The sequence below is a fragment of the Triturus cristatus genome, chromosome 2_1, assembly GCF_964204655.1.
Source record: "Triturus cristatus chromosome 2_1, aTriCri1.1, whole genome shotgun sequence".
NCBI classification, from domain to species: domain Eukaryota; kingdom Metazoa; phylum Chordata; class Amphibia; order Caudata; family Salamandridae; genus Triturus; species Triturus cristatus.
In genome coordinates, this window is record NC_140581.1 from 823,075,348 (window position 1) to 823,089,164 (window position 13,817).

At 44.2% G+C, this 13,817-nt stretch overlaps 1 protein-coding gene across 1 annotated transcript in view; it reads left to right on the forward strand.

Annotated features, from left to right (window-relative positions):
* The first annotated feature begins 223 nt into the window (after positions 1 to 223).
* SLC35D2 (solute carrier family 35 member D2) overlaps positions 224 to 13,817 on the forward strand; it is a 316,836-nt gene continuing 303,242 nt past the window's right edge. The window contains exon 1 of the mRNA XM_085632885.1: positions 224 to 658. Coding sequence (XP_085489011.1) covers positions 534 to 658 — 125 coding nt within the window. The 5' untranslated portion in view covers positions 224 to 533. The remainder of the gene's footprint in view (positions 659 to 13,817) is intronic.

Genomic DNA, 13,817 nt, shown 5'->3' on the forward strand with positions numbered 1-13,817 from the left:
GGTTAAAGCCAGCAACGTGACCACAGAATAGCCAAAAGAAGGGCTGTCTCCAAAATGTGAGACCCCCAACGCGTGAGACAAATGTGCCTAGTGACTAAGTTAGATTAGCCAGGAGTCCGATGCAAGCCACTCTACCTGTCAAAGTCCAACTTTTGGGTGTAAAAGTAATCACCATACTGGCCTAAGTTCCTGATAAATGAAGAGGTTCAGGTGCCAATTTTCCAACTGTCCTGGCCTGCCTCCAAGTTCAGACTACCGCGGCTCCACTAGACGTGTTTCTGAGGTGAAGGCTTGCATGCTCGTGCCGGGCGCGCCAGCCCCGAGCCCACAGCCCGAGAAGCCGCAAGCCTCCGCCCAGGTCCTGGCAGACCCAGCCCAGATCCGCCTCCACCCTCGGGGCATTGCCCAATAGGTGTCTCACGAAATGCCGTGCTGGGGACAGCTGCTGTGGCCAGTGCCGGACATGAGGTGGGGCAGGTAGGGCGAACAGCCGAAAGCTGAGCGGCCCGCGAAGAGCGCGGACGGCGAGGAACATGTCCGCCGAAGCTGAGCCCCCTCCGGCGCACACCCGCCTGGCGCAGTGCCTTTCTGCCCTATCGTACGGACTCTGCTCCTTCCTCATCGTGCTGGTTAACAAGGTGGTGCTAACTTCGTACAGGTGAGGAGAAGGGGCGGCGCCCATCTAATGATGAGTGGGCTGTAGGTCAAGGGGACGCCGTATGCGCTTCCTGACAACATACATAGGTATGTGGCTTAGTAACCGTGCCTGAATAGTTCTAATCCTGGCTTGCACACTTGACAAACCGTGCGATCGTGGGCAAAGCAATTCGCGTCTCGTTGCTTAACTTCACTTACCTGTCTAAAGCACACAGCAGCACGTCTAAAACAACTGCCCACCAATATTGACTCTGCATAAAATCTAGAAGTGAACAATGTAACATTTTATTGTTTTAACAGATATACAAAATAGCTATCACAACATAAACTTTACAAAACGGTTAATTTCCGAATCGTATAATATGAGAACGCGACAACTTTTTAATATATTTAATAGAATACCATTATTTTCATTCTATTCATCATTAAAACCCTCTTTGTATTTGTATTAACAATTATTAATAATCATTAATCGGTTTAAACATTCGTCGTCCCTTCAAGATTGCGAGGGAACACACACACCGCAGGAGTGACATCAGTCCCTCCTAAATCCACACGCACGTGCCTCGTAATGGGCCATGCGTCGAATTGCTATCTCACATTTCTTTATTTGAAGTTTTATACAACGTGCACCACATCCGGGTGACACCGGGACGCTTTACAGTTGACAGAATCACTCACACATTATAGGAAAAACACGCATAGATATGATTCGATGTCACAAGATTACATGGCTTGCGTGTACATAAGAGTCCGTTTTTACAGAATTACACGTATGGTAGGTATAGTGTGTAAGAGTCAGATTTCTTTGCTTTTCGTTCATAGAGCGATGGCAAACGTGACCGCGGAGTCAGGAGGAAGACTTCGTCCGATCGTTAGGAGTTTTTTTCGTACCTCTTTTAATTGAGAAGTATGAAGGGGGGAGGGGATATTTAGCTCCATGAGAAGTTTAATCCAGATTCTCAGTGCTACCTTGTTCTTGTTGAATTTAAGACTTTAAGGTTCTTTTCATCCCTAGGACGTAGGTTTCGGTGATGAGTATGACGTGGAGTCACAGTGCCCAGTATAATATTTCAAGCAAGCTGTCCTGAGCATGCGGTGCGTCTCTGCTGGTAGCCAGTTCAGAGAGCGCAGGACAGGTGAAATGTGTTCTGTTCTCTTTGTGTTTGTGACAAGTCTTACACCTGAGTTTAGAACGGTTTGGATGGGAGTCTGACTGGATGTTGGTGGTCTGCGGAGTAAAGCTGCTCCATAGCCCAGTCTTGAGATTGCCAGAAGTTGCACTGATATAATTATTTGTCCCAGTTATTTCCTTTCCTGCACAAAAACAATCCTGCCTGTAACGCAGGCTTCCATGCACCATGGCGCAAGGGTGCCTGCGTTGGCGCAAGAGGGCCTGCGTTGGCGCATGGCAGAACATTGTGTCATATCTTAGTAGATATAGCACGTCCTGCTTCCTCCCTATCATGCAGTGCAGCGCAGCGCAGCACAGAGTAGCAAGTTGTCTTGCTGTGTTGCGTGACTTTTTCATAAATCATGGGCCCTAGTATCTGATCATGATCTTTTAACAATTCTCCTTGTTACTCCTCTGTTGGGATGCCGGAAAATTTCGATGCATTCCGAGGTTTACAAGTGTTTGAAAATCTGGGAATGTGCCAACATCCATGAGTGGATGCATGTGTACCCTCATGCTCCACCAATGGAATGCCTTTCTAATGCAGTGTAACGCAACTCAGCAATTTACGCAACCTTGCGTTACTCTGGATTTATTAAGCCAAGCAGATCCAGAGAAGGTGCCTTGGCATGGATTAGTAAATCTCACTTAAGTCATGGTGTCGTCCTTGTGTGACGCAAGAGCGCTGCTAGAGCTTAGTAAATCTAGCCCTAGGTATTTAAGTTAAGCCTGGGCAGAGTTCGCGGAGTTCTGCTACGCGGAACTCCGCAAAGCGCAATAAAAATTCCCCCGCGCTACGCGGAGCTCTGCAAGCGGCAGAGTGAGTTAGAAAAAATGCAGCTCGCGGTCATTTTCAGCGCCAGGTGTTTGGCCGTGCTGTGAAATTATCACGAACGGCACCATGCACAGCGCAAGCGGGTGCTGCTTCCTTTGTGCTGCTCAAGTAGATTTTCTACTTCAGCGGCAGCTTTGTCAATGCGAACGGATGTTTTCTCAATGTGAGCGGTTGCGAGCATACATGCCCACTCGCATTGAGAAATCCTACTGCCCGCGTTGAGAAATCTCGCTGGGAGGTTGATTTCCCTCACTCGCGCTCACCAACTTGTTGTTGACGAGAGCAGGTGAGGGAAAAAACTATGCTCCGCTACGCAGACCATAGTTTTTCAGAACTCTGCAAACTCCGCGTAACGCGGAGTGTGGAACACTCCGTGAGCAGAGCAGAGTTCACCACCCAGGCTTAATTTAAGGTTGCAAATGGTGCACAATTGCCAATGCACACGTTTGGTGGTGTTAGTTAGGTGTCCTTGTAGTGAGTGACAGTTATCTAAAATAACACCCAGTAATTTGCCTTTAACAACAATGGTTGGTTTTCATTTCTAATAGAGTCCAGAATCAGATTGTGGACAACAGTATTGTTGTTGTTAAGGGCTAGAAGAATGATTTACGTTTTATCCAGGTTGAGTTTTAGGAATTGTTTGGATAGCCATGATTGAGTTAGTTTGATACCTTTTCTCAGAATCATGGTATGGTGGTGACTTGGTCATGTTTTTCATTACACACACTTTCTCGAACCCTTCTTGTGTGTTACATTAGGTAACTCTTATTCAATCACTCTGTGAGGATTTGGCAGTTTATTATGAGACTAAGATCAAAAATATTATTACAACTTTCACTTCCCAATCAAATATGTCCTATCTAACACTGGATATTGGATCTGATTCTCTAAATGCATGTTCTTCACCAGCTTTGTTAGATGACTTTGGTCAGCTATCTATAAGTGGGTTTCTCAATATTGCCACCTCTATTACATCTGGGTAGTCACTGGAGTCACTTCCCCCTAGGATATGGAAAATGTTATCTGATTTTATGTCAGCCTTATGCAATCAGTCACTTGAGACGAACACTGTGCCTTCTGAGTGGAAAAAGGCACAAGTGCTTCTTTTGAAAAATTCTGCTGCAGATCTGTTAGTGCTTAGTGACTATAGACTGATTTCTCTTTTGCCCTTCCTTTGCAAAATTCTGGAGAATTTTTGAATTGAAGACCCTCCAGATTTTTTGAGGAGCACACGCATACCTTACTGGACGAGGCCCAGTTTGGGTTCCGTCCTCTTTATAGAATGGAAGGCGCCTTACTCACAGCATTGGATGATCTGCGTATGGCGGAGGATAAGGGTCAGCACCTAGTCTCAGTCAGCCCTGGACGTAGTGGGCGTAGTGAGGCTACGTGAAGTGTTACGGAGTGGGGGCAAATCTAAGCCCACCCGCACACTTCGCGTAGCCCCACTACGCGCCGCCCGCCCCCCTTCCGCCCTCATTTTAAAATTACTCAGAAACATTACATAAAGAAAATTACTTACCTGAGCTGCCGCGTCCCGGGGCTCCATGTGGCTGGTTCCTGGATAGCTTCTTCCTCACGAATGCGCATGCGCGGACGCCTGCGCATGCGCATTCGAGAAATGCGCATGCGCGGGCGTCCTTTTCTGGAAGGAAGGACGCAAGCAATACATCTACCCCATTTTCGCCCCTCCTTCAGAGCAGTAGAGCAGATAGTTCCTCAGGGCTCCTCCTTAAGCCCCACTCTATTTAATGTGTATATAGACCACAGGCTAAATTAATTAAATCTCTTGGCATACATTTTGTGAACTATGCTGATGGTACACAATTAATGTTAACACTGGATTGCACTTCTCATTCTCCTATGGCTGTTTTCCAAGATGGTATGCGTGATATCTCGCAGTGGCTCAGTGCTAATTCTCTTAAATTTAATGGGGATGAGACCTAAGTCATGAACGACTTCTCTGGATCTCTTTTGTGCCCTTTGGCAAGGTTCTTTAAGCCGCCTGAGCACAATTCAACCCCTATTAATGTACTGACTGTCTGGATATGGATAATGATTTACCTCTTTCTAGTCATATTAGGAGATTCTCCCCAATTTCCTTTGGTCTAATAAAGACACTTCACAAAATCTTACCTCTGTAACCAAATTGCTTCCACTCACTTGGTAGAGCAAAGGATTATTATTAGCAGATTGAACTATGGTAATGTTTTATTTTTAGATGCTCCAGGTTATGTTGTTCAGCACCTGCATTGCAAACAGGCAGCAGCAGAAAAACGCTCTCTTTTCGTGCCACGTCACTCTCCTACCTCACTCTGGATTCCCTTCATCGGCTCTCTGCAGCCAAGCAAATCCAGTTGAAATTACTGTGCATAGTGCACAGAATCTTTCATCATATTGGATCTTTTCCGCCTCGACGAAAATGACAACACTACACTCCGCCTAGATCTCTACGCTCAGTTAATACCAACTTTCGGAAGGTTGCCAAATTGAAGAAAGCGCGGGTTGGTGACAGTGTTCTCTCTGCAAGTGGCCAGTTTTTGGAACAGCATGCCGAGATGCTTGCTCCACTTCATCAGCAACCTCTATGCTTTCAGGAAAGCCTTGAAAACTTGGCTTTACAACCTTTAGAAATTTGCTCATGTCTGGACTAGTTTCTAATAGCTAAGTGGCAGGATGCCTTTTTAGGTAACAGTTTGCACTATATAAAATATAATAATAATAATAATACTATCTAATTTTCAGGTACATTGGAGTATTATGAGCAAACGGATACATAGTCAATATTGGATCTCTGATTTTTTCATTTGGTGGTTCAATATATAGTTTGAAGAGAATTGGTATCCAAATGGAGGATTTTCTAATAGGGATTTACTTGATTTATTTTTAGATTCTCTTAGAAAGTTCTCTCTTCTAGAGCAGTTTATGATTTTGTCCGTAAAGGTAAGTTGTGTTTAGTTATGGTTTTGATTGGCGAGGTTGGGATGGGGTGGGGTGTATATCAGAGATGATGGTCCCAAATGTTTTGTGGATAGTTCTAGGGTTTCACTTGAGATTGGTTGAAATAAATCCCATTAAGTCATGAATTTTCCTTGAAGGCCTTAGTTTGATATAGTGTCATTAGAAACTGGAATGCCGTTTCTGTCCCTTGTTATCTTTTAACACAAAAAATTGGCAAATTGTTTTTGTAGGTCTCCTGGATGGTAGGTTAGGGAGGTTTTAAGATTTTTATTAACCATGTCAAAAAATCTTTTGGTCTATTCTTTCCAGCTTTCAGTATTTCTTGGTAACAGTCAATTTTGGCCTTCTGGATGTCTTTCTTATATGTCTTTTTTTCTGATCTCAAGGCATCTAAATTTGAGGAGAATTGTGTTATCTTAAGATCCCTGCCAGTTTTCTCACATTTATTTTCTCCATATTTGGCTCATTAGAGAACCATGGAGCTGATTTTTAAATTTCTTTCATTTGAGAACCATGGGTGCTATTTCATCAAGAACTGAGTCTGCTACATTGGTTAAACAGTATAGGGCCAGATGTAGATGTACGAAAGATTTGCAAATCGTAGACTAGTCACAAACTGGATTGCAACCACAAAAATGTGTGTTTGAAATGTATTAAAGTCAATTTTAGGATTGTTCACTGAAATAGGCTAGCCAACTGAATAAATATTGAATGACTATTTTAGCGACATTTCTTAAAAGCGATTCTCTATTAACTATTACTTAACCATACATAATAATGATTCACTAATAATAAATAACCTCAAAACCTGTATTTTGCATTCACAAATTACCATGAAGTTATACCACATAGAAATTGAGTGCAAAATTTAAAAATAATACTATTTTTGTTAGACTGGATACCATATTATAATGTTTGGATTTTAAAATGAATACATTTTCCTGTACAACTGAAAAAATAGATGACAGAACATGTAATTTTAAGTAACATTGATTTTTCAAATAAGAATGCAGAGTAGAATGAAAACAGGGTTATGGGTTTTCATCACATTAAGAAATAGACAGATTATTTTTCTTCTTATAAACAGCAAGTGCAGTTCTTCTGTTCTTCTACAGGAAAGAAAGTGTTCTAAAGAGGTTGTCTTGGGGTGCCACATTTATGCCTGGCACCAGTTAGTGGGTGGGGTGACTCATTGCTCTTCCTTAATCAATGGAACAAAAGTTCCCAGGGCCGACACTACCCAGTTTTTCAGTAGTTCCTGTTTGCCCAATGGCAAACAGGCACAAAATGGTATGTGCCGGGGCAATACCAAGATAGCCGAAGTCTTCAGATACACTGAAATTTGGCTCCAAGTGCTGGGGGTGTGTACAGGAGTGCACTTTGGAAATCACCAGTATACTCCCACTTCTAACACTAAAATATAGTTCGAAGCAAGACCTGGACCTACAACTAAACTAGAGACCGAAATATGGTAATATAAAAGCAGGGTCCTTCAGCAACCCAACATGAAATAGACAAGAATTGTGTTCTGGTCCTGTATGAGCCCTTTCTGGGTGCAAAAGGTTTACATGTGCCTCAGGCAGACTTGTTTGGTAGGGTTTGACACTGGTGTGCCAACAGGAGGGACAATAGCCCTCAACTTGAAGGTCCAGCAGAGAGGAGTTATCCTTCTCCATTCAGGTCAACTTTTCAATTAAAGTGGGCTTTTGTGTAGCTCCTGGGAGGAATTTCACACCCCATTAAGGTCATGAACTTGATTGACAGCTGATGGAGAGTTAATACAGTTTAGCCTTCAGGAGCTTTAGAAAGGGCAAAGATAATGTTTTAAAATATATTTTTCCTAAATATGTATTGAAGTTCTAAGTTCCCCATTGGATTGGGGCTTTTAATAAATATTAAAAAGAGTAGTGGAATTATTTTTCTAGCTGGTCCCAAACTAGAGATAGCAGAATGAATATTTTAATATATATTCTAGTTTTATAATCTGACAGCCAGGGCATTCCACAGTGAAACTAGTTGTTTGGGGGCTTGACACTGCTTGGACATGATAACATTACATTTTTACATGTCACATTAAAAAAAACGAATGCAACCTATTTATTAATATTTACATGGAAGGTTTTTCTCAAAAAGCATATTATGGAAAGTAAGGATGCAGGTGTAAACTGCGGCAGTCAAGTTACAGTGGTAGGCCTGAAGTCATGTTTCCTTGTCACACTAGAGAATGGCAAAATAAGTGCTACGGTCCACAGGTGACATTTAACTTTCCATCCAACGAGTGGAGTTTCTACACCTTATACTATGGCCTTACAGGAGAGTTAAATATGCCAAGCAGGGAGCAGCCAATGTTTAGGTGCTTTAGGGGTAAGATCACATACACTGGGTACAGGACAGCAGTGTCCCTGTGTGCAGAGTCTAAAACACAAATACAATTCAGCATAAAATGTGAGTGGCCACTTCAAAAGAAGCATTTTCTCACAGTAGATAACATTGCATTCACAGAGTCTCTGTGAATAAGAGCTACTCCTCCTTCTGTCTTATTTTTTCTCTCCATGTTCAGGATAGAATAACCTTGAAAGAGCACAAGATCAATAAACGTTTTGGAGTTTATGGTTAGCCAGGTCACAGTGAGGAACAGGGCATCAACATTTAGGTCTCTGAGGGTGTCCATAGTTTCAATATTCTGAGCTGATTCCAACCTGCAGTTGTGCAGCATGCTTTGCATAGACATTTTATTGTATTTGTGGTGGGCAGTGTGTTGATTTTGATAAGGTTATTTAGATGAGACATACTAGTTGGTTTATTTTTTCTCGCTCTAGCGATAGTAGGGATATAATATGCTGGTAGTAATTTGAATTAGATTGTTATAAATAATTTGTGTAATGAAAGGTCTTTGTTGTCATTGGTGTCTAGAATTGGTGGAGTGGATGATTTCGCCTGTTAGAGGCGAGCATATTATATTGGGAGGTTTTTGGATAAGGTTTTCTTCAGCTATGTGATTTAATGGTTCTTATGTTGCAGGAAATAGTTCCCTCAGACCTATAATAATTTAGGGGCTCATTAGGATGGCGGGTGGACTTTAGTCCGCCCGGCACCCTAGCGCTAACGGGACCGCCCACCTGCCATGCAGTGGTCCCGCCACCCTAATTATGATGCGACCGCCACCACGGCAGTCGCATCTGGTGATTCAACATTGTGGCGGGTGGTGCTGGCTGTAGCACCTCCCGCAATGGTGAAATGCCTTGTTGTGCATTTCCATGCACAACGTGGCAGGCACCGCACGGTGCCTGCCACCTTGTGCATGTACATGCAGGGAGGTACCATAGGTACCCCCCAAGTGCACCCCCCAGCCCCCTACCCCCCCGGGGGCCCACAGCGGGCCCCTAAGGCATGTCCCCGCTAGCCTTTCCATGGCGGCATTGCCGCCATGGAAAGGCCTTTAAAAACCACCATCATAATATGGATGGCAGTGCCTGCTAGGCACCACCACCATATATTTGCCCAAGCTCCGCCCAGCCGGCAATCGTAACAATTGCCGACCGGCGGAAAAGCGGCGCACGGACTTTTCGTCCACCGTGAAACCCACCGCCATCTTAATATGGCGGTGGGTAATTCTTGTTACGATGGCGGGCAGATCGCCACCACCAGGCCGGCGGTGGCGATCCGCCTGCCATCTTAATCAGCCCCCTAGTCTTGTGATTTTTTTTTAGTTTAAGAAGGAGTATCGCCATTGTTGAAATATCATTATGTAGTGTTTGGAGAGTTGTTCTAATTGGGTGGTGTATGTTGTTATTGATGTAACTCAGTTATTGATTCTGAAGTGTGTTAAGTGGTTGTGATGAATTGGGGTGAAATACTAAATGGGTATTGTTAGACTCGGGGGTCTCTAGTTGGCACAGGTATGCACTTGTGACAAATAGGGACCCTCTCCTCTAGTCAGGGTAAAGGGGTACACTCCTAAAATAACCCCTGCTCACCCTCTTGGTAGCTGGGCACGAGCAGACAGGCTTATTTCAGAGGCAGTGTGTAAAGCGTTTGTGAACACATACAGTAACCAAGTGACAACACTACAGATGGACACCACACAGGTTTTATATCAAAAATAAGTATTCTTTATATAGATTTACCACAAGACCATTAAACGACAAAAATACACAATACTGGTACTTTAGATGGTAGAATTTTGCTTAGTTCTCTTAGGTTCTTAAATGCGACACTTTAAGTCAATGTACCTTTTAGATGCGACACGCAGGGCAACAAAAGTGTTGCAACGATGTTGATGCAATGAAGTTTTTGGTGCAAAGAAATAAAGACGTGAAGATCTTCCAGATGCGGCACGCTTCACCGATGTTGCGAGAAGACTCGATGCTGCAGCGGCAACACACTTTACGCGATGCGACGACAGCGGCCTTGGCAGCGACACTCTTCTCCGACGTTTGCGAGACGCTTCCGCTCGATGCGATGTTGCAGCAGCGACACCCCTTTACGCGATGCGACGACAGCAGCTCCGATGGCGGCACGCTTCTCCGTGGATGCGAGGTGCTTTTCTTAATGCGGTGCAATGCGACAACTACGATGGCTGCGATGGCGACACGCTTCTTCCTCGATGCGAGACTCTTCTCTTGATGCGGTGTAATGCGTCAGCTACGATTGCTGCGATGGCGACACGCTTCTTCGGTGTTGCGAGACACTTCCTGGATGATGCGAGACGCTTCCGCACGATGCGTTGCTGCAGCGGCGACACACTTTACGAGATGCGACGACAACAGCTCCGACGGCGGCACGCTTCTCCTTCTTGAGTCGCGCTTCCAGCTACTTGCGACACGCAGTCCCTCAGAAGGTCCAACAACAGCAGCAGGCACTTCCAAAGAACTCTGGGGAGCTGGGGGGTGAAGTCTGTTGTTCCGGAGACTTCAGCAGGAGGCAAGCTCTTTTCCAAGCCCTTGGAGATCCTGCACAAGTTGAGCAAAAGTACACACAAAGTTCCTTTCTCCTCTCTTTGGCAGTAAGGCAACCACTGCAGGCCAATCCCCCAGGTTCAGGGATAGTTTCCTCCTCAGCTTCTTCTGGTTCCTCCCTCAGCAGAGGTTCTTCTTGTTTTCCCAAAGTGATCTAAATTCTTGGGATCAGGGTCCCAATATTTATACCCAGAAATCCTTTGTCCTCTGAAGGCAGAGGGGCCTTTGCCCGGTCCAAACCAGTTCCTGAGCACTCTGTTTACCAGACTTCTCCTTTCCTTTCACAGTGCAGGGCAGAAACATTAGACGCCCCACAGGAGGTGGAGCCAGCATTGTGGAAGGCAAGTACAGCACTGGAGCCCTTTGTTGACAGGATTCCTTCTCTTCATTCACTGTGCAGGGCAGAGACATCAGCCGCTCCCCAGGAGGTGGAGCCAGCATTGTGGAAGGCAGGCACAGCCCTATTCAGGTCCCAGGTGCAGCTCCTCCCACCCATCTGGATGTAGATCTCTCTATTCACCACTGGGACACCTCACCCTGTCTCCTGGAATTCCCCAGCCCTGTCACTCAAACTCCAGACAAAGGAATACACACAGCCTAGCAGAGGCAGGTTTAAATGGTTAGACAAGAAAATGCCTACTTCTAAAAGTGGCATTTTCAAACACAGAATGTTAAAACCAACTTTACTAAAATATGTATTTTATCATTCTGAGTTCAGGCATACTAAATTCTAATTTCTACCATGTTCCCTGAGTCAGTTAGGATGATAAAATGTAATAACCAAACTGCCCATTCTTGCCTATGGAGAACAGGTAGCCTTGCAATAGTGAAAAACGAAAATGGCTGTAATTCACTATTAGAACATGCCACACACACCAGGGCATGTCCTAACTTATCCTTACAATGCACCCTGCCCTTGGGCCTACCATAGGGGTGTCTTATATGAAGAAAAGGGAAGGTTTAGGCACTGGCAAGTGGGTGCTCTTGCCCAGTCAGCATGACAGTCCCAGACTGCACGCAGGCTCTGCAATGGGAGACCTTAGACACATGTTTACAGGCTGCTTCTGTGGGTGGCACAACCAGTGCTGCAAGCCCACCAGCAGTATTTAAATTTACAAGCCCTGGGCACTCCTGGTGCACTGTACTAGGGTCTGACAAGTAAACCAAACCAACCAATCATGGAATCACAAATTATACATTAATTTACAATAGGGAGCACTTGAATTGTGGCACTGGACAGCAGTGGCACAGTGCCCTGAGCAGCTAACACCAACAAAAATACATGAGGCACAACAAAAAAATGGAAGGGAGACTCACGCCAAGGTGCCAGGTCTAACAGGTATAATATAATTTAAGGTTTGGCAGTTTTAGGGCAATAATTTTTAGTCTGGTTGCACTTGCTTTGTTTATTGTATTTCTGAGCTCTCCCACCTTGTTGTATCATTTTGGAGGGATACACAGAGAGATGAGGAAGGGTTACTTTCTACTTCAGTAATATTTTTAGGTGCTTCTTTGTCAGGATCGTGTATAATGGCAAATTGAGAAGGATTTGTGTGAGAGTACAAGCATTCATCCTTCTATTCTATGTAGTTAGGATGATCTTCCACATCATGAGCTTGAATTATGTATTTTTTTTGTTCCAGGCCAGGAATCTGGTTGGAGTGAGCGAAGAACTGTGTGCAGATCTAAATGGAGGGGGTGTCAAATTGTGTGCCATAGAAATTACAAGGATTAGTATTTTGCACAGTGGCTGAATGGTTGGATTGCGCCAGGATTATTTGGAGTTCTTATATTTATTTCTGGGGTAAAAAAATATGACAAGTAAGAGGTTTTGTTAGGGAGTAGGTCACTGTTCTTTGTGGACAAGAATACATTGTGAAGGCTTGTATGTACACTTAGAATCATAATTGTCTCATTATTATATATTGAGGCTGTGAGGTGACAGTCACTGAGTGTCCCAATGGTTCAGTTCCTTTGTATACCCTGAGAAAGTAAGTGATAAATTGTTGTAAAGGTTTTCTTGAACATCTGTAGCCAGTTCAGTATATTAGGAGAGTGAAATATAAGATCAGTTTTGTTTGGTTCAGTGTTGGAGTTGTTATAAGTATCTATCATTAACTGATTTTAAGTTGGTTCATGTTATGACTCTAGTTCAGTTTTGGTTAGATTGAGAGAGTAATTTGCCATGTATGAGTTGGTCCCTGTCTTGGCTAATTTGTCTTTTGAAGAATCAGCCAAGGGAATTGATCCTCAGTTAAGATTTCATTGACCAGTTAGATTTCCTATTTTTGTTATGAATGAGTTGTGCTTCCCCTGGTGTAGATATTTGCTATGTTTCAGAGTTTCACTTTGTAAAGGTGCGCTATGATGTTCTCAGTTCTACAGATATGTTACAATCTGGTATTAACATTGTATACAGACGGAATTGGTACATAATAACAACATTTATCTGGATAGAATTGAATCTGACCTATTAGCAACATAGTAAATAGATCATAAAGATAGTAAACAGAACAGGCCACCAAAACTATTCATTCTTTAACCCCTTGTGTGCCCATGACGAGCTGGACTCGTCATGGGCCGCGGTTGCGCTGTGCCCATGACGAGTCCAGCTCGTCATGAACCCCGCCCGCTAATGCAACGCCCGGCACAGGGCGGGGAAAGGGCGTGGCACACAAGGGGTTAAAGATACCTTCTATTTTGGCTATGATAAAATATTATAGAAAGAGGTAGAGACCGAGGCTTTTGTCAACAACTGTGGGGCAACTCAAAGCACAGGTCCCACCCTTTGACAGCGAAGAAGGAACCCACCAATTGTGGTGAACCTGCTCACCTGCATTGGTAGCTCTGCAATGGTGGCTTACATCATGTATGCTATCTTCTGTCAACACAGGAATAAGAAGGTCGGGGTTCCCTGGTGTAAGAAAATGCCTCTTTTTGCATGGTCGCCCCCAAAGGTTTAAACGGATGCTACAGGTTTTTTGACTCTGAGAGTGAAGAGAGGCTTGCTAACCAGATGTCAGAACTAGTGTTCTAACCCTCTACAAAATGTATGGTGAACTGGCTACCCCAATTGGCATGAGTTAACTTACTTATACATCCTTGTATGTGGTACCAGAGGTACCCAGGACCTGTAAGATAAAGTGTCCAGCTAGGGCTGCAGAATTGATTGTGCCACCCCAAGTGAAACAGAGCACAACATGGCCCCCAGCCTGCCACTGCAGACTAGAAG